This window comes from Marmota monax, unplaced genomic scaffold, assembly GCF_021218885.2.
Source record: "Marmota monax isolate L192 unplaced genomic scaffold, Marmota_monax_Labrador192_F-V1.1 WCK01_AAM20220418_F8-fsc00059, whole genome shotgun sequence".
Classification (NCBI taxonomy): domain Eukaryota; kingdom Metazoa; phylum Chordata; class Mammalia; order Rodentia; family Sciuridae; genus Marmota; species Marmota monax.
Genome location: NW_026693595.1, coordinates 8,648,522 through 8,669,246, shown reverse-complemented (window position 1 = coordinate 8,669,246; position 20,725 = coordinate 8,648,522). Strand labels below are relative to the sequence as shown.

Sequence of the window (20,725 nt, the reverse complement as noted above, 5' to 3'; positions counted from 1 at the left end):
ACAGACAACCTAAACAGACCAATATCAATTGAGGAAATAGAAGAAACCATCAAAAGACTACCAACTAAGAAAAGCCCAGGACCGGATGGGTATACAGCAGAGTTTTACAAAACCTTTAAAGAGGAACTAATACCAATACTTTTCAAGCTACTTCGGGAAATAGAAAAAGAGGGAGAACTTCCAAATTCATTCTACGAGGCCAACATCACCCTGATACCTAAACCAGACAAAGACACTTCAAAGAAAGAAAACTACAGACCAATATCTCTAATGAACCTAGATGCAAAAATCCTCAATAAAATTCTGGCCACTCGGATACAAAAACTTATCAAAAAAATTGTGCACCATGATCAAGTAGGATTCATCCCTGGGATGCAAGGCTGGTTCAATATACGGAAATCAATAAATGTTATTCACCACATCAATAGACTTAAAAATAAGAATCATATGATCATCTCGATAGATGCGGAAAAAGCATTTGACAAAGTACAGCATCCCTTTATGTTCAAAACTCTAGAAAAACTAGGGATAACAGGAACATACCTCAATATTGTAAAAGCAATCTATGCTAAGCCTCAGGCTAGCATTATTCTGAATGGAGAAAAATTGAAGGCATTCCCTCTAAAATCTGGAACAAGACAGGGATGCCCTCTCTCTCCACTTCTGTTCAACATAGTTCTCGAAACACTGGCCAGAGCAATTAGACAGACGAAAGAAATTAAAGGCATCGAAATAGGAAAAGAAGAACTTAAATTATCACTATTTGCAGATGACATGATTCTATACCTAGCAGACCCAAAAGGGTCTACAAAGAAACTATTAGAGCTAATAAATGAATTCAGCAAAGTGGCAGGATATAAAATCAACACGCATAAATCAAAGGCATTCCTGTATATCAGCGACAAATCCTCTGAAATGGAAATGAGGACAACCACTCCATTCACAATATCTTCAAAAAAAATAAAATACTTGGGAATCAACCTAACAAAAGAGGTGAAAGACTTATACAATGAAAACTACAGAACCCTAAAGAGAGAAATAGAAGAAGATCTTAGAAGATGGAAAAATATACCCTGTTCATGGATAGGCAGAACTAACATCATCAAAATGGCGATATTACCAAAAGTTCTCTACAGGTTTAATGCAATGCCAATCAAAATCCCAATGGCATTTCTTGTAGAAATAGAGAAAGCAATCATGAAATTCATATGGAAAAACAAAAGACCCAGAATAGCAAAAACAATGCTAAGCAGGAAGGGTGAATCAGGCGGTATAGCGATACCAGACTTCAAACTATACTACAGAGCAATAGTAACAAAAACAGCATGGTACTGGTACCAAAACAGGCGGGTGGACCAATGGTACAGAATAGAGGACACAGAAACCAATCCACAAAACTACAACTACCTTATATTTGATAAAGGGGCTAAAAGCATGCAATGGAGGAAGGATAGCATCTTCAACAAATGGTGCTGGGAAAACTGGAAATCCATATGCAACAAAATGAAACTGAATCCCTTTCTCTCGCCATGCACAAAAGTGAATTCAAAATGGATCAAGGAGCTTGATATCAAATCAGAGACACGCCGTCTGATAGAAGAAAAAGTTGGCTATGATCTACAGTCGGTGGGGTCGGGCTCCAAATTCCTCAATAGGACACCCATAGCACAAAAGTTAATAACTAGAATCAACAAATGGGACTTACTCAAACTAAAAAGTTTTTTCTCAGCAAAAGATACAATAAGAGAGGTAAATAGAGAGCCTACATCCTGGGAACAAATCTTTACTCCTCACACTTCAGATAGAGCCCTAATATCCAGAGTATACAAAGAACTCAAAAAATTAGACAATAAGAGAACAAACAACCCAATCAACAAATGGGCCAAGGACCTGAACAGACACTTCTCAGAGGAGGACATACAATCAATCAACAAGTACATGAAAAAATGCTCACCATCTCTAGCAGTCAGAGAAATGCAAATCAAAACCACCCTAAGATACCATCTCACTCCAGTTAGATTGGCAGCCATTATGAAGTCAAACAACAACAAGTGCTGGCGAGGATGTGGGGAAAAGGGTACACTTGTACATTGCTGGTGGGACTGCAAATTGGTGCAGCCAATTTGGAAAGCAGTATGGAGATTTCTTGGAAAGCTGGGAATGGAGCCACCATTTGACCCAGCTATTCCCCTTCTCGGTCTATTCCCTAAAGACCTAAAAAGAGCATGCTACAGGGACACTGCTACATCTATGTTCATAGCAGCACAATTCACAATAGCTAGACTGTGGAACCAACCTAGATGCCCTTCAATGGATGAATGGATAAAAAAAATGTGGCATTTATACACAATGGAGTATTACTCTGCATTAAAAAATGACAAAATCATAGAATTTACAGGGAAATGGATGGCATTAGAGCAGATTATGCTAAGTGAAGCTAGCCAATCCCTAAAAAACAAATGCCAAATGTCTTCTTTGATATAAGGAGAGTAACTAAGAACAGAGTAGGGTCGAAGAGCAGGAGAAGAAGATTAACATTAAACAGGGATGAGAGGTGGGAGGGAAAGGGAGAGAGAAGGGAAAATGCATGGAAATGGAAGGAGACCCTCAGAGTTATACAAAAGTACATACAAGAGGAAGTGAGGGGAAGGGGAAAAATAATATAAGGGGGACAAACGAATGTCAGTAGAGGGAGCAGAGAGAGAAGAGGGGAGGGGAGGGGAGGGGAGGGGAGGGGGGATAGTAGAGGATAGGAAAGGCAGCAGAATACAACAGACACTAGTATGGCAATATGTAAATCAATGGATGTGTAACTGATGTGATTCTGCAATCTGTATATGGGGTAAAAATGGGAGCTCATAACCCACTTGAATCAAATTGTGAAATATGATATATCAAGAACTATGTAATGTTTTGAACAGCCAACAATAAAAAATTAAAAAAAAAAAAACAGAGGGAAACTTAAATTGATTTTTTAATTAGTAAAGATACATGAAATCTAAGCAATTAGTCATTAAAAAATTAGTAATTTTTTTCAAAAACAGTGTTGGACTTACTAATGAAAGAAGGCAGAAGCTGCAGATGAGAATAAAATCTTTTGCAAAATATGAAAACTGCAATCTCTTGAAACACTGGAATACTTTTTTGTTTTTCTTGGTCTTTGGCTTCAAAGGCAAAAAGATGAAGTGCATTTTCTTCTTTAATAAATCACCACTCTGTTTTCTAATGAGAAAGGCAGGGAATTGTCTGAATCCAGAAAGTGAGCTAATTGTGCCCCCCAGTGGCTGAATGGTGTACTGAAGCCGTAGCTTTGCAAAGCCTCACCATAATAATCCTGGGTCATTGGCCCCCCCTCCTGAATTTTTTCATTCTTATAAAAAGAAGTGCTGAATTTTGAAGCAAGACATCATAAATATGGGGATTGTGTCCCTGTCTTATTACTGAGACCAAGTTGCTACTGGTACCAGGAATTCCCTTGTCTTTGTGTTCAGTCCTTGGCTAATTCAAATGGCTAGATTTGATCTGAGCAGTCATTGCTCTTCCTAAGTAAATGGCTTGATTATAAAATTTCTGATGGATAAGAGTTCTAAGACCAAGGATTGGGCTTCTGGATTGTCTTATACTTAAGGTAGAGTTCTTAAAACACTTCTTTAAAGAGTTAGGAATTTTTCCAATAAATAGGTGTGCCATAAGTTATTTCATTATAACATTTATAATAGCAAAAGAGCGGAAAGGTCTTAAGAGCCCATCAATACAGGACTTAAAAAAATCACAACTGTTCACATAATACAATTGAATGCAGCTATAAAAAAGTAGTTTCATGTATTCACATCAAAGTGCTCACACAATATAGTTTCAGTGAAGAAAACAAGATGCAGAACAGTGCGAAGATCATGACACATTTATATGGACAGGGAAAAGTGCATGAATGTATTGGCTTATATATGCATAGTCCATATATGAAAGGATGATTAAGAGATTGAAACAAAAAGGCTGTCTCCAATGGTCAAAGTTAGGCTTGAGGTATAAAAGGTTCACTGTTTCCACCTATTTGGGTCACTATTATTTCCACAGTGTCTATAACAGGGTCTGGCACAATACAGGCACTCAATAGTTGTAAAATAAATGAAAGTATAACATCAACCTCTTTCTCTCCATCTATATCCGGAAGCCCAATCCTTGGTTTTACTATGTTAATAAGCATTTGTTTGTGGAAAAGAAGTTTTTATAAACAAACCATTTATACACATATGTGGGTTTTTTCTAAAGAGGAGAATTGAATAGTTGGAAATCAGAAGTGGTAGAGAGAATTTTTACTCTGTGTACTTTTGCACCTTTCAAATCCTGAACTATTATAACAATAGGTTGTCTATTCCAGAATGAATAAAATTCAAAGAAACAATAAATAATGGATGCCATATACATATGATATATATTATATGTAATATATATATATATATGTATATATATATATATATATATAGTACTGGGGATTGAACCAAGGGGTGCTTAACTGCTGGGCCACATATCCCATACTTTTAAATATTTTATTTAGAAACAAGATCTCACTGAGTTGCTGAGGGTCTCACTAAGTTGCTGAGGCTAGCTTTGAACTTGCGATTCTTCTGCCTCAGCTTCCCGACCTGCTGAAATGGATTACAGGCATGTGCTATTGCGCCTGCAACCCAGGCATAATTTTGATGGTGATTTAAAGAGACAGGGCCAAAAATGTCATAAACTTCTAACCATTAATTAGCAATAACACTAGAGTGCTTATAGCATCTAATGAACATTATGCCATAAAACCACCATCCTCACATGGAGAAGTATGCTGCGGTGTTGTAGGTTCTCGATAGACAGATACTTGTTCTTTGCCAAATCCACCTCAGCTCATGTCCAGGTGTACATTGGAATTGCTTCTCAAACCAGGCAGGTGAAGCAACAGCTCCTCTCCAATGAGTTTCCATAGGTCTAAGTCACCTTTGGCTGTGGACCTTTGGATGATGCTATGCAGGACCTTTACCTCTTTCAGGGAGAATGAAAGCTTCTTTTTCACGCAGAAGGGGAAACTTTGATTTTTAACAAAGGAGAGTCTGAGATAACCAGAGTACCACCTCCTGAATGGGGGTCTTTAGGATAAGACTGAATACTGGAAGTCACAATCACCCTGTCTCCAGAATTGAGAAGATCTATTCTGGATATACAGTTAGCTGACCTTAAACTGGGAATCCATTTCCTTGGACAAAATAGAATCCCATTCAAGAATACTCCCTATACCCCGACTCCTGCCTAACCACTTCATCCAGAGTTGTTTTGGGTTCATTCCTTCCCTTAGGAATTTTATTCACTAATCATAACTGCCTGCCACTCATTCAAGATCAACTCTTACATCCATCCTACACCATTCTTTTTCACATGTAAACTATAAGTCTGGTAATGTTCCTTAAAATTCCACTGTGAAACAGGAGGCACCTCCCTGTTAGGCCAGAGCAGACCTCTCTGGTCTGAGAACGTTCAGTCATATGGGAGGAGGCCTGAAAACAGCTAATTATTCATCAAAGAAATCATGTTCTGACTGATACACCTGTTCCCAGCAAGCACAGTCCTCCACAGTGAGTCTGGTAATTGGATAAACAAGACCTCAGAGGCTCTCGAGGGCTGGGATGAGTGATGAAATGCACTTTATATGGCTTTCTTTAATGTAATCACCAGTTAAAGGGATGGCGAGGAGCTTAACAAGCTCATTACAACCTTGGTGCCTATGATCTCGCACATACCCCCGTGGCAGCCACAGGATAAAATGCCCTTGAAGGCCTCGCTGGGCCTTGGCCCCCACTCAGTCTTCATTCTGCTCCCACCAGAAGGCAGCTGGCACCTCTACTGCCAGCTGTTGGTCACACGGAAAATAAGCCAGAAGTTAGTGCAAATGTGTTTGTAAACGAACAACTGGTATTTAAAAAAATCTATGGGTAGAGACAGGAAGGCCAAACTCAGACTTGGATAGATCCTCTTTATCAACTTCATTTTTTGCAGCTACTTTCAGAATTGCTGTCTTTTTGTATGTGATTTCTCAAAGCCACTTGCCTGAGTCTGTCTCAGGAGACTAGTCTGACCCTATGCCTCAGCTCACGGTGAGGTGGGGGCGGTGGATATGTCCCTGCAGAGGACCAGAGTCCCTGATTCGGGGATTAGCAGTTTTGCCTTTGGGAGTTGATCTTTTCCTGTCAGAGCAGGCATTTGTTTTCTGAATGCCCAACTCTTGGGAGTCCTGGGCAGTCTGTAACTGAGCTGGAACCTCTCCTTAAGCAGCTTGGCGAGGGTAGAGGCAGGGGCAAGGGTCACACAGGATGCCACTTGAGTAGCGTTTTCTGCAGTACAACATGGTGACCTTGAAAGGAAGCACCTAAAGAAGTGGAAGGAAGGTGAAGCTGAGGGCTCAAAAGCAATTTCAGCTGATCCTGAGCCATTCTCCTCGAGGGTCCATGGCAGATGCTCCTTTAAGGGAGATAGAGGTAACCTAAGTTTACTTACATGGTGTTAAACAGAAACCTCATCAATGTTAGATTCCTGCCCTGTGTGACTCTGATCACCATTCCCACTGGAGGCCAGGCAATGTCTTCCATTACAACCATGTGACAGTCTACCCTCCACCCCTACCCCCGTCTAGGGAACTCAGTTTGTTAAAAGTATATTCTTTAATACTCAAATCCTAGCAGTCATTGGTTCAACAGATATATCTGTTTTCTATAAGCTCTGGTAGATCAACTTTTTATAAGTTGGACCATATTTCACATTCATGAGGTGACTCCTCTATAACATAGAACCATCCCTGAATTCGCTGGCTCTTAAATCTTCATTTTCACGTATTTGATTTCCTATGACCAGACTGAATGGTGCAAACATAGCAATGTTCACAGTGAACGTTGCCCTACATGCCAGGCCCTTAGCATCATGTCCAGAATTCCTCAGGCAAGTCAAATGAAAGCTTTTCTAACAGAATCAGGAATTTTTGAATAGTACTCTCAGCAGAGAGAAGACTTCAAGTCATACCTGTTCTCATAGGAGAATGAGTTTAGAGAGTAGATGCTTAAAAGAGACCTTTATTTGGGGGGTGGGAATAGAAAAGCCACAAAGTTTCAGGTTTTTTGAGTCATGGGGAGATGGTAAGGAATAAAAAGAAGGCAAAATGAACAGAAATAGGAAGGTGAGGTTTCCCAAGGCAAACTTTGTTAACAGACCACTTTTACCTGGGGAGAGGTGTAGGTGTAGGAAAGGGGAGTCTTAGTCTAGTCCTGGCTTTCTGTCAAAACCAACCTAATCAGGCCGGGTGTGGTGGCCATGCCTATAATCCCAGTGGCTCAGGAGGCTGAGGCAGGAGGATCATGAGTTCAAAGCCAGCCTCAGCAAGGGTGAGGCACTAAGCAACTTAGTGAGACCCTGTCTCTAACTAAAATACAAAATAGGGCTGGGGATGTAGCTCAATGGTTGAGTGCCCCTGAGTTCAATCCCGGGTACCAAAAAGCAAAACCCCAACCTAATCGCCCACTATCAAGCACAGGAGGACTGGAGAAGAAATTAAAAATTCAACAACATAAGAGGTTAGAACAAGATGATCTCTAAATTCCTTGAAGTTTTCACATAGCAAGATTCTCTTACGACATGAAGAAGAAAACCAAGTCCTTAAATAAGTTATAAAATATGGTGGCCTGGAAGCCAAGGGAAGGAGAGACTGCCAAACTTGAGGGAAGTATCTTCTATGACCCCAAGAATAAAGGGCTGGTTCCCAGTGCAGAGGCCTTGGCCTTTCTTCAGTGTTCAGAACAGCTCAAGAACATCACTGTGTGTTTGTGGGTCTGTTTCTCATGACACCACGTTGGTCTGCAGCACTCTGTCCAGATGTGTCCTCCTTAGCACTCCTACATTTCTGAGTCTTTCAGTGCACAAATGCATTCCAATCCTGCTGTGATGTAATTAAGGGATAATGTCTGCTGCAAGGAGCAAAGAGAGTTATAAATGACTCCCATGGGTGATTAAATGCTGAGGGGAAGCTGGATAACCGGTAGAATTCATTTGGTACAAGTTTATTCCAATGCTACAAGCATTATTTTCTAATTATAGGATAAGGTTTCTAAAAGACACAAACATAGCATCTACCAAGCAAACATTTGCAATCCATCATCTCCCTCTAGGGAGTGGGAATTGAAAGGATTGCATCCTAGGAATGCTTATCTATGAGGAGATCTTGGGGGCTGAATTGGCATTTAAAGAATGAGGATAGAAAACCAAGAGCTGTGTTAGGATGGATTAACTGGGGCACACACATGTGTAAGGAAGAGCTCTGATTCTATGTAAGGGTTATTTGTCTCTCTCACTGTGAGTTTTGATCCCAATGAACCACTCATCTACTCTTTCTGGGTCTCAATTCTGTGAATCAGGAAATGTGCAGGGGCGTTTGGATGAGGTGAGCTCTGAAGCTTTTTGCATCTGAGTCCCACATACGGAATACAAAGTGCAGATGAGGAACTGGGGAAATAGGAATTCTCTTACACTGATGGCAGGATAGCAAACAGGTGCAATTTTGGAAAAAAGCAGTATAAATAAATCCAAAAATGCATGCTAGTTGTGACTCAGCGATTTCACTTTTAGGCATATTCAAACTTTGAAACGTGCACAGACAAGGACAAAAACTCACTGACAGTGTTGGTGAGAGTCAAGCATTGGAAAAAACACAAATGTCTATCAAGAGTGAAATGGACAAATAAGACATGGCTTCTTCAAACAAAGGAATACCATTCAGCAGTTAAAAGGAGTGACATACTCTGAAATTCTAAAATGAAAGATGTTTAGGAGTTCCCACTGTTTGAATTCATGGCAATCCAACTAACTTAAAAGAAAGAAGACTAACTGAATGTAAGGCATTGAGTCAATAAAATTCATGAGTACATAGTAATAAAAAAGGGAGAAGAAAAAAATATTGTTAAGTAAAAAAAGTGCATGTGGAGTATGAGGTCATTATGTAAATTTTGAGAGAATATAAAAATAATATCCTTCACACCAGGTGAGGGGATACACACCTGTAATCCCAGCAACTCAGGAGGCTGAGGCAGGAAGATCACAAGTTCAAAGCCAGACTTAGCAATTTAGCAAGGTGCTAAGCAACTTAGTAAGACTCTGTCTCATAAAAGAGGGTTGGAGATGTGGCTCTGTGGTTAAGTACCCCTGGGTTCAATCCCCAGTGCCAGAAAACAAAACAAAACAAAAAACTAACAAAAACAATAAATAAAAACCCTTCAGTAGTCACAGATACATATGCGTGTGTGTGTGTGTGTGTGTGTGTGTAAAACCAGAGAAAATGGAAGAACACACAAGTGTTCATGATGCTAGTGAAGACTGGGAGGTATGGTAGAAGTCTGCAGTCAGATACTGGGGATAAAGATGCTTCATTTAATCACTATGATCTAATTTTATGTTCTATATAAAAAATTAAAAACTCATAAACAATAAAATGTCATTTCTGGATGGTGGAGAAAAGATGGAAAAACTTTTTTTTGTGTGTGTGTGTAATTCAAAAAAATCTTCTCAAAACAAACAATAAAAGTACATGAGCAGGGGCTGGGATTGTGGCTCAGCGGTAGGGCGCTCGCCTAGCACAGACGGTGCCCGGGTTCGATCCTCAGCACCACATAAATTTAAAAGGTATTGTGTTGTGTCCATCTACACCTAAAAAATAAATATTTATTTTTTTAAAAAAAGTACATGAGCAGCAATGCTTTTGGCAGATGTGTCTTGACAAGAGATCCTTCCCAGATCCCACATGAAGGATCGGGTGGCACCACATGTGACTCTCAGATCCCAAAGCAGCCTGGCCTTTAGGACCTCAGAGGCCAGTTCCTTGCTATCCAATATGGTAGTCACAACATGTTGCCACATAAATTTAAATTCAGACTAAATAAGATTAGATTTTTAGTTCTGACACTGCACTGACCACATTTCAAATACAGAACAGCCAAATACTGAATAGTTTAGCAGCTACTGTATCAACCAGCACACGTACAGAACATTTCTGTCATTGCTGTAAATTCTCTCGGGTAGAGCTGGCCTTGAGCTGAAGACCCATCTTTTAGACAAGTCAGACATTGAAGTCATACTGTTTTTTTCTTTTATGTCCTGTGCCCAGAAGAAAACCAAGTTATTGATTAGTAGAGCTATTTCATTTCTATAATCTAAATCTAAATTAGCCACTATAATCTAAATTGCACTTTAGAAACAGTTTCTTGTTAAGGAGAATTACATAAACCATTTTTAGAAAGAGATCTACCAATTATCTATAGTTACGTAACCATCACATTTTGCTTTCCCCAAGACCTAGCAAGTAGAAAGATATGTTGGAGGACGAGAAAAGCATTATCCAAACCCAACTCCGGAGGTGGGAGTCACGGTTTTCCAAGAGCCTGTGTTTCTTACCTGTACATGGTATGAGGGACATACACTTCTCGGATTGGAAATTCCAAAATCTCTTTGTGTGGACGTGTTCGGTTTTCAGGAAAGGGTTTCACAGGCAACATTTCAGGAGTCAGACAGCAGTTGATGATCTCTGGAGCTGGAGATATCTCCAGTTTGAGCAAGCCTAGAGAGAGTTCAGAAATTGTCATGTAAGAGGGATCTAGAAAGACCCAAACCTGCAGACCAACTCAGATTCTTAACTTCAAATACATGCACCCCACATTGTACTGTATTCCTTTTATGAATATAAGGGTAATTTGTGAGAGTGTGAGAGTTTTGGAGTTCCTAGATAATTTCCCATAGTTTGAGAAAAAGCATGTCATGCTTTTTGAGATGAGGTTTCTACAAAATAAAAGGCAAGAAATTGTGATTTGACAAAGAATAGATCAGAAGATATTTAATGTTCCTTCCATAACTATCACAGTATACTAATACACAGCTAAGTAACTTCCCTGTTTTGCTGGCAGTAACAATTGGTGGTTTTCAAACTGAGTTCCTTGGTACCCCAGGATGCTATAGAAATACCTTATGGAATACTGTGCTGACAATAAGGAAAGTGTCTTTACCTTCCCCCAAAGCAGTTCACATTTATTTTTTAAATACTAGGTTTCCTTATAATATTACATATGATAAAAGAGGCTCCTCTGTTCAAAAAATTATCTGAGAAACCAGATCTAGAATATATTAGTTACAGAATCAATTCTTTAATAAATAGAAAACATTAACAGAGTTGCCAAAAATGCAGACCAATTCAGATTCTTAATTGTGAATGCAAGCCTCCCACATCGCACGTGGCAGATGATTTTTATAAATCATAACATTGGACAAAGAATGAATCTAATCACAAGTAGTTTGGGGACAGTTTAAGAGGAAAAAGACAATCCATCCACACCTGGAATTGACTTGACTCTTCTCTGTAAGGATGAAGATCTCTTGTAGTCAGCTAGAAACTTGAATAAGTCTTCATCACTGAGGCGATCTCCCTCCTGCCGAGAGAGAAGGTGGGGTTAGTGGAGATGTGCTTTGGACTCCTGGACTCAGGATGTCTGACTGCTGGGGAAGATTTTTACCTTTAAGTTTTATTCTAACAGGTCTTTCATAGAAATTAGGATAACAGGCAACAGGAAATCAACCAGCCTTTTATCAGCCCTGCTGAGGATGGGGCTTCTACTGCATTCTAAGGAACCTATTTGACCCTTCTGAATCCCAGCCATGAGCTTCTCTCCACACCTTCAATCCATGGATGAGAGTTTTACTCCCTAGTTTACTTTCTTCTTCAGAGATATGAAGATGGAGGAGGTGTCTTTCCCTTTTTCATTCTTTTCACATTTACCTTAAAAAGTTTAAGCATAAGTGCTACCTACCCTCTATGTGCACACTCTGGGGCTGGCACTCTGCTAAAGGACACTCGTGTGCATGATGTCTAATCCTTACTACAACCCGTAGCTATGTCAGTCCCAAGGAGAACACTCAGAATTAATTGAGTCAAATACCTTGTCACCCAAGGTAATGCAATCAGGAAGGAGCGTATCCTGGATAGAAACCCTTTCAGTCCTTTTCTATTTATTTCTACACATGGACCCCCTCAGCATTCTTTCTGCATTTTGGTTTGTTAATATAATACTTTTAAATGCCCTATGAAAACCGCTTGAGCTGTGTAAGATTTTTCCAGAATAGTCAAACAGTCAAACAAAGTCTAAATCAAGTCACCCCGCTTCCCCAGAGCAAAATATAAATAACATAAAATTTATCATCATAAGCATTTCTAAGGCACAGTTCAGTTCAGTTGTGGTAAGTACATTTAAATTATCATGCAATCTCCAGACCCCTTTCATCTTGCAAAAAAAAAAAAAAAAAAAAACCAACCAAACAAACAAAAAACCACAAAATGAAACAAAACAAATAAAAACCCCTAGAACTCTATATTCCTCAAACAACCACGCCCTGTCCCCTTTTCTCAGTCTCTGGCAACCATCATTTTACCTTCTGTCTCTGCATTTGAGAACTCGGGGAAGGTTTTTATTTTTTAGATAGTCTTAATGTTTATTGAACTAACCAAGAGCATCATCTGGAATGGTCACTCTCTATAAGCAAGAAGGAGTCCTGGCAAGTTTGCACATGGAACAGAGATGAAGAGGACAGCTAAGCCAGGAGACCTGGACACCAGTGGGGAAATGACATGTTGGCCAGACTTTCTTCAAAGCCTATTAAATGAACTGACCAAGACAGTTCAAATAGGATAGTTTGTATGAACAGAAACAAATCCATCTCTCAATTGACATAGCTAGCAATCTGAGCATGTACCATAATCTAGATTTCACATCCCTTATGCCATAGAATTGTCCCAACCACTGAGTGAAGCAAGCACCATCATCTCTGTTCTGTACATAATGAAACTGAGGCTTGGTGAGGTTAACTGGTTGCTCTCTTAATCACTACCTGGACTCCTCCTTAGGGCACCAGCACTCATACCACTGCCTGGACAAATCCAGATCCCCTGTAACAAAGATACCTGCTTGAAAAAGCTGCTAATGGTCATGGGGGTGGTTTTGAAGTTGGATCCAACCCCATTTTCCTCCAAGGAGAGGGCTCGTTCAGAAAGCCTCCTAGATTGGGACAAATTCCTCCGATCACCTGTAGAGCTTCTCCCTTTAAAGCAAAACAACTGTCATTTGAAAGTGTACCTTTCTGTTTCAATACACAGCAGTCATTAACTCTCCCATATCGTAACATCTTAAGATAGGTTGAAAGCTGTTGAACATGGCCATTCTTGTTTTGAATACAATTTTCCCTCTGTGGGCCCCCACCTTTCTTAGTTTTCATGTTGGATGAGAATGGAGAGGCCATGAGCAGCCCCGGGCCCCTCTCACATGAGACTGGGTAGGCCAGATGCCACCAGCAAAAATCCAGAGCTGCAGCCAGAACAGGATCTCCTGGTAAGCTTTATTTAGTCAGGTCACAGTTTGCTTTTGTTTTATTTTTACATTTGCATTCCACTGGGAAAGGCAAGTACTTAAATATCCCTGAATGCATTTGGGACTGTGACCCAAACATGCTGGGGTCAGCCTGAGTACATTCTGGATCCAGCTTGCCTCTCTCATGTGGACTAGGCAAGAGAACTCAGTTTCTGTCTCCGTTGACCTTTGTGATGAGGATGAGACAGGGTCAAGACCCTGGAATTCTGTCTAGTTATCTCTCTCCTTTGTGAATTCAGTTGGAAATCAACTTGTGGCTTTTACAATGCAAAACTCAGGGGTTCTGTTGTATACAGTCAAATTACTTAGAATTCTAATAGTTCCAATTCTTGCCTTTGAATATTTTCTTATCTATTTCCAACTCTCTTGCTGAAGTACAGTTTCTTGCTAGCACTATCCATGTAAATTCCGTACAACACACTGCATCTTGGGTTGCCTTCTCAGGATCAACCTGGTAGTCAGGTTAATTTACCCTCGACCCTTGATCACTGAGGTCTCAACAAGCCCTGTGCTAAGTAAATACCTGATGGAGCCCTCTAAGCTCCCCATGTAACACTTTCAAATAAGGCTATCCTTTATACTTAAAAAAGGGTATACATAGAAGTTGGTGTTAAAAATTGTGGTGTGGGCTCAGAATGTAGTCAAATGAGGTTTATTATCAACAAATTAGAAATAAACCAGGAGTTAACTAGAATTTATGCAACAGTAACTACAGAAGAAAAGCATCAATAACAAATACCCTTTCTTCCACTCCCTGGTAAACAGCAGAGCTAAGGAATGCATAAAGAATCTGAAGGTAGACTTAAATATTTGCTGAATTCAAAGGCATTTAGGAAAACAGAAACCCTGCCACAGGTGGTGGGGGGCAGGGTGGCAGTGCCCACTTGAAAATTTTAAAATCACTTGGACAGCTCCATGTATAAACTGTAGGACATTAATTGTTCATCAAGGGGGAAGTGATGAAAAAGAGAGAAATTAATAAAGTGAATTGGAACAGTAACTAGATATTCTTTTAGCTTCCATTCTTTCATTGCACTTGGCAAAATAAACTGAAAAACTGGAAATTTTGCTGTGAAACCTGAGTTTTGCTTTTCAAAGCAAAGCCTTTGTAATAGTGGCTGTTTCTATATCCAGGATCCAAGCATGGTGTCTTTAACACACTATGGATGATTACTATATTTTTTGTTATTTTTAATAATTTTTATTGTTTGAGAGGGAGTGACTACTAAAAATTAATCTTTTGAAATGTTAAAAAAATCCAGAAAATTCCAACCAAAATTCTTAATGTGAGAGTATACCTAAGCTCCATAAATGTTCATGGCAATTGTTTTGAGGATCCCTATCCAATCAAACATATGCAGTTCAGGCAGGATAGTTTTACATTCTATTTATTTCTTTCCTCCTTCCTGTCTCTGACACTTTCCTGTTCTCTTAAGCCTCACTATTAAGCAGTTGACCTCACAATCAGTACACTGGGGATCCCTTCCCATCTTACAACAGATGAAAATCTTACCAACCATGGGCTCCACATCAGTTACCTCCCTATCAAGGGTGGAGACATTGAAGATGCTGGCTAAGTTCACAGGAGCCCAGGCAAAGGGCATCCGGTATTTCCCTAAACGTTGGCAGAAGGATTCAGCTTGAAGTTTCAGTTTTTCAATTTTATCTTTACTCTAGAGGAAAATGGAAAGAGATTAGCTGAAACAAACAGTATGGCACCAGCAGCAAGTCAACTACTTCTAACATGGATATCCCAGCCATCTGCAAACCCCGACTCCACTGACTAGAGAGTGAATCAGCAGAAAATACCTCAACTTGCACCAGAAGTCTAGCTGATCAGAAAACAATGATTATAGGAGGAGGTTAAAGTAGGCTATAAGTTAACTGTAACTTCCACTACAAAAGAAATGTCCAAGGATTAATATACTAGTGAACCCACAAGCGCTTCTTTCAGATCTAGTTGTATGACCTAGTTCTCATGAGAGAAAATTGGGATAAAAATTTAATCCATCATCTACCAAGATCCCCCCCAAAGATTTTTTTTTTTAAACAAAAGTTTCCTTGGAAAACTTCAACAAGAACTGTAAATATTGCCAACAACTTCTTCATTAAGTTTACAACACTTCCAGTGTGTTCTTTTCAAGTTCAGATTGAATGATAAATGGAAAAAAAAAAAAAGAAATGTTTTGAGTTCAATCAATTTTATTTCAAAGGTACTAGTCTGATTAGGGAAGTCTTATTCAAGAAAGGTGAGGTTTAAAAAATCATTTGGAGAACTTTTGTAAATTGGTGCTTAATGGCTTGGGACCTGTAATTTACTAATTAATTTATGATGCACAGTAGTCACAGCCAATTACCAATTATTGATACTGGAAAGGACAATGCCCCATGGTGTTGAGAAAGGTCAGGAGATCTCTGGTACTGTTTAGTTTTATGGGGTCTCCAGAGCCCTCCCAATCATCTGGATCAGAGCCTCAGAAACAAGATGATTGGATATGGTTTTTGCCCTGGCCAAATTTTACAGTCTTATGATGGTGCATGTCATTATTTGTGAGTTCAATAATTTATTACTTTTAAAGATTATCATCAATAATAGATTCTCTTTCTTCTTTTGTTTAAATACAATTTATTAATGTTTCATATGGGGACATATTATAGTCTAGACCACATGAACTATTTTGTGGAACACCTCTGTAAATATCTGCTAATTCTAAGATTTAATCATTTAGCAATAATCAAATCATCATACCTTTCCTCCATCACTTTCTTTGATAACCATGTAGGGTTCTGCACAGTCAGCAATCTCTCCCTGTTGAAGGACTTTTTCAACCTACCAATAAAAATAATATTAAGATAAGTGAGTGAATTATATCCACATAGCGGAATCTCTGCAGCCATCAAATCATGTTCAAGCTGGGCACAGTGGCACACGCCTGTAATCCCAGTGGCTCTGGAGGTTGAGGCAGGATTGTGAATTCAAAGCCAGACTCAGCAACTTAGTGAGGTTCCAAGCAACTCAGTGAGACCCTGTCTCTAAATAAAATATACAAAAATGTCTGGAGATGTGACTCAGTGGTTAAGTGTCCCTGAGTTAAATCCCTTGTACCAAAACCAAACCAAAACAAAACAAAAACCCCACAAAACTCCCCCCCAAAACCCCAAAACCAAAAACCAAAACCAAAACATGTTCAATGGCATAGGGTGCCCATAATATATGGTTTCTGATTTAAAAAAAATAGTGTGAAGTGTACCACACAGTTTTGTAAAAAAGTCGAGAAGACATGTTAAAAGGATGATAGTAGGAACACAGCAGATGTTAACAGTAGTTATCTTTGTATGGTGGGATCATGTGTGATTCTTATTTTCTTCCTATTGCTGATATGTAGTTTCTATTTTTAAACCATAAACGTGTATTATATCCATAATAAAAATGCAATAAAAGTTATTTTATAAAACAAAACCCATGAGACATATGTAGGAAGTGAAAAGCTCATTTTCTTTATTATGGCTAACAAAGTAAAAAAGAAATATGGTTTCCATAAAAGTCAAGTTGGGGACTATAACCTTCCACAAAATGAATAAATGAACAGAATAAATTATCTGTAATTGTGTCCCTTGTGTTTCCTATTAGGACTACTACTTTGGATTCAGCAGACTTGTAAAGAAAGTAAAAAACTGTAGATATGCAGCTTCTCAATTTGCTAGCTGGCTGGGAGATGAATGAATGCTATTACTGTCCAGCACCTTCCATTTTGTTTCAGGTGAAGGAACTAGTGGGAGGTGCCATAAATCTGGGCACTATGTTTAGGAAAAGGAAAAGGAGAAATTTGAAATTTCCTAATTCTCTGTGCAAAGAAAATTTAACTTTGATGTTGATAAGAAAAACAAATGGATTTAGACCCATTAACTTGAGTCATTAGTTGAGATATTTAGGTCAACATATTCCATAGACACATGATTTTAATAGGCACGTTCAGTTAGGCACAAAGTATTTAAACCAGCATACCCTACTGATGGAGAGAGCATTAATGGGGTTTCAAAGGAAGTGGCATGATGCTGCTCAATAGACACCTGTTTCAGGAAGCATTCCAAGCAGGGTCTCTCTTCCCATAGAAGAATGTAAAAACCCTTCTCATTGTCAAAGCTTGAAGAGAAGGTGGTCCCATGAGGGATGTACCATGTTGGAAACACAAATCATACTTGAGCTAGAAAATGACCTGTGTTCCTGTTCATCCAAATTCCTTCCTTCATTCAAAAAACATTTATGGTGATAGCTACTGGGAGATTAGTGGTGAACACAATAAATATGGTCCCTATTCTCTTGAAGCTCATAGACAGGAACTTGTACAATAAATGAGAAGGAAGCTAATCTTTTCCATGAAGTCAATGATTAACAACATGCTCTTTAAAATAAACTTTGAACATAAGATTATGAATATTTTAATCAGGATCCTGAAGCAAGGATGGGGAATGCCCTGGCTTTATTTGAAACCCATGGCAAAGGGATCACCAGAATCTGGAAGCAGAAAAGTCCAGATTCAACCAGAGCAGGAGGTACTATCCCTTGACACTACTGGGCAAGGGAGACTCCAAGTACTTCATGAGAAGGAACCGCAGGGTGATACAATGCCCATCATATGGTCCTTTATGATTGATGTGTAAAAGTGTGTGTCGTGAAATGCATGAGTCCTCACAACCATGGGAGCTAGGGCAAAGAAGCATATTAGAATAATGTGGGGCTGTTTTTTTACAGGATTGGAGATCAAACCCAGGGCCATATGCATGCTAGATTAGCACTCTCCCTCTGAGTCACAACCTCAGCCCCATCTGGGACTTTTAAAATAGAGAGGCTTCCTTCATCTCTGTTCAGTCTGATTTGTATATTTTAAAACAATTCTTAGAAAGCTTAAGGTTAATTTTTATACCTGAAATAACCTCCTAAAGTCATATCATATTCAATACTTGAACTAGGTGACTGTACCTAAAATATGGTTAAAATCCTGTTATTCATCTTGGGACTAAAAATACGATAGAAAGAAGCCCCTATTTATCAAATGATGCCTACCTGTATGAGCTAAGTATTACAACACCATTTACTACATATTTAGGAAGAAAGAAGCAATGATAAACGGTAAAGATAAATAGAAAGCAAACTAGGCATTGTCTTGCTATATATATTTAAATTTCACAATTATATCCAGATAATTTAAATTATGTTTGTTATTGCCAAATGAATATATTTATACATTTGAAAGTTTGGGAACACATTTCGTCGGTGATAGTAATCAATAGATTACTACCACAGTTATTTGGTAACCTACTATGGATCAATCAAAATAAAGTCATCTGTTAAGAAGCAGAGTTTGAAATACAATTTTACTCCATAAAACTGTTGTTGGTTTTATTGGTTTCTTAGATCAAGAGACAACTGTGAATTTGTAGGACAGCCACAGTGTAATTTAAGCTAAATGTTCTGAATCTCTAAGTAATACTGCAATGGAAAGGTCATGTATTAAAGTTTGACAACTATAAATGTGTCTTTTTAGCAACAGATTTTAACCATACTTTCCACAAACTTAATCAGGTTCCCTTCAAACTACAGATTATTCCCATCTTTCATAGTTTTTGTAAAATGGTGTCAAGAAAGTGACTTCTAAGTTATCTGAATTATTTGGAATCTATATTCTACTACCACGAGATCCTGGGCAAATCATTGGGATTATGGACATAAGATACTGAACTAAATAGAAAATGCTCCAAATGCAGAAGGCTGAATGTACACGAAATCAGACACCAGGATTTGCTGTTTTTATTTGTTTTACAGTCTTGGTGTAGAGTCAATAAGCCCAGTTGTTTGGCTTGAGGTTAGTTAAATACCCACTGCTGTTGAATTCTATCCAATTGTGTTGGTATGTGGCAAAAGTCTCTGGTTTTCTTACATCAGCCAAGAGTACAGCATAGAATGTAAGGTTCTAGCTGCAATAGCCCCACAGATTTTGACTCTCCATAGGCACAGTATGTGGGATGGTGATAGAAAGGGAGAGTGAAAGTTGAAAATCACAGTCCCTTACCTCAGTCTGTCAGAGACTGAACTTGGAAACATTTAGCTGAGGGTTTCTGAGAAAACATGAACATTGTGAGGAAACTACAAGAAAGATGTTGTTCCTTTCTCCCACAGCAGAGTTCACATTCTCTAGTTAGGAGGAAGGACAAGGCTTTAGTGTGAAGTTACAACTACTCACTGAGGTCACTGTGATCATTTCCACTTCGCAGATGTATCTCAGAAACTTTAGGTATTTGTCAGTTATGTATCTATATGACTGTAGGACTCCAAAAAACCCAAGACTTTCTAGTATTCAAAACAGAATTTATGGGATGGAAAGTAGCTCAGTTGGTAGATAACTTGCTTAGCATGTACAAGGCCCTGGGTTCAATCCCTAGTACTGTGAAAACAAAACAGCCAAACAGACTTTACTGATAAGGCAAAAGAAGCAAGTTGAGAAGGAAACAATTCAAATCCCATGAAGGACATGTAGACATATTCTGTCATTTCACCCCACACACAGGCTGGGAATAAAGCAATAATGGGAACATTAGCATGCGCAAATCACATTGTGCTTAACTACCTTGACTACCAGGTAGATGTCTGAGGATGGGTAGGTGACTGAGAAGACTGCAGATCTTGCCTGACTCGATGGGTCAACTGAGGGTGTATGAGCTCGCAGAAATCCTCTAAACTGGTCAGAGTTCAGGTCACAGTGGAAATTTTCTGAGATCTGTAAATAAGCAGCAGAGAGAAAAACAAGTTAGACCTGCTGGATTCCTTATCTAAACATGTTAAAACAGTGAAAAAGTCACAGAGGAATTTCACTAAAAAGGGAAGGGTAAGGGCTGGGGTTGTGGCTTTGTGGTAGAGTGCTTGCCTTGCACAGATGAGGCACTGGGTTCAATCCTCAGCACCACATAAAAAAATAAATAAACACAAAATTACAAGAGATCCACACCAAAACACATTATAATGAAAATGCCTAGCATACAGGATAAGGATAGAGTCTTAAAGGCCACAAGAGAGAGGAATCAGATCACATACAGGGGGAGACCAATTCATATCTCAGCAGATTTTTCAACCCAGTCCCTCAAAGTCAGGAGATCCCAGAACAGTATATACCAAACTCTGAAATAAAATGGATTCCAACCAAGAATTTTATATCCAGCAAAATTAAGCTTTGGATTTGATAATTAAATAA

The 20,725-nt window shown here is 39.0% G+C and overlaps 1 protein-coding gene across 7 annotated transcripts in view; it reads right to left on the bottom strand.

The window, feature by feature from the left end:
- Dock8 (dedicator of cytokinesis 8) overlaps nucleotides 1-20,725 on the bottom strand; it is a 232,118-nt gene that overhangs the window by 116,174 nt on the left and 95,219 nt on the right. For all 7 annotated transcript variants that reach the window (XM_046459393.2, XM_046459388.2, XM_046459390.2 and 4 more), the window contains 6 exons: nucleotides 20,105-20,254; nucleotides 16,228-16,308; nucleotides 14,992-15,151; nucleotides 13,016-13,152; nucleotides 11,396-11,489; nucleotides 10,465-10,627 (listed from right to left, as the gene is read on the bottom strand). In XM_046459393.2, the coding sequence (XP_046315349.1) occupies nucleotides 10,465-10,627; nucleotides 11,396-11,489; nucleotides 13,016-13,152; nucleotides 14,992-15,151; nucleotides 16,228-16,308; nucleotides 20,105-20,254 (785 nt within the window). The remainder of the gene's footprint in view (nucleotides 1-10,464; nucleotides 10,628-11,395; nucleotides 11,490-13,015; nucleotides 13,153-14,991; nucleotides 15,152-16,227; nucleotides 16,309-20,104; nucleotides 20,255-20,725) is intronic.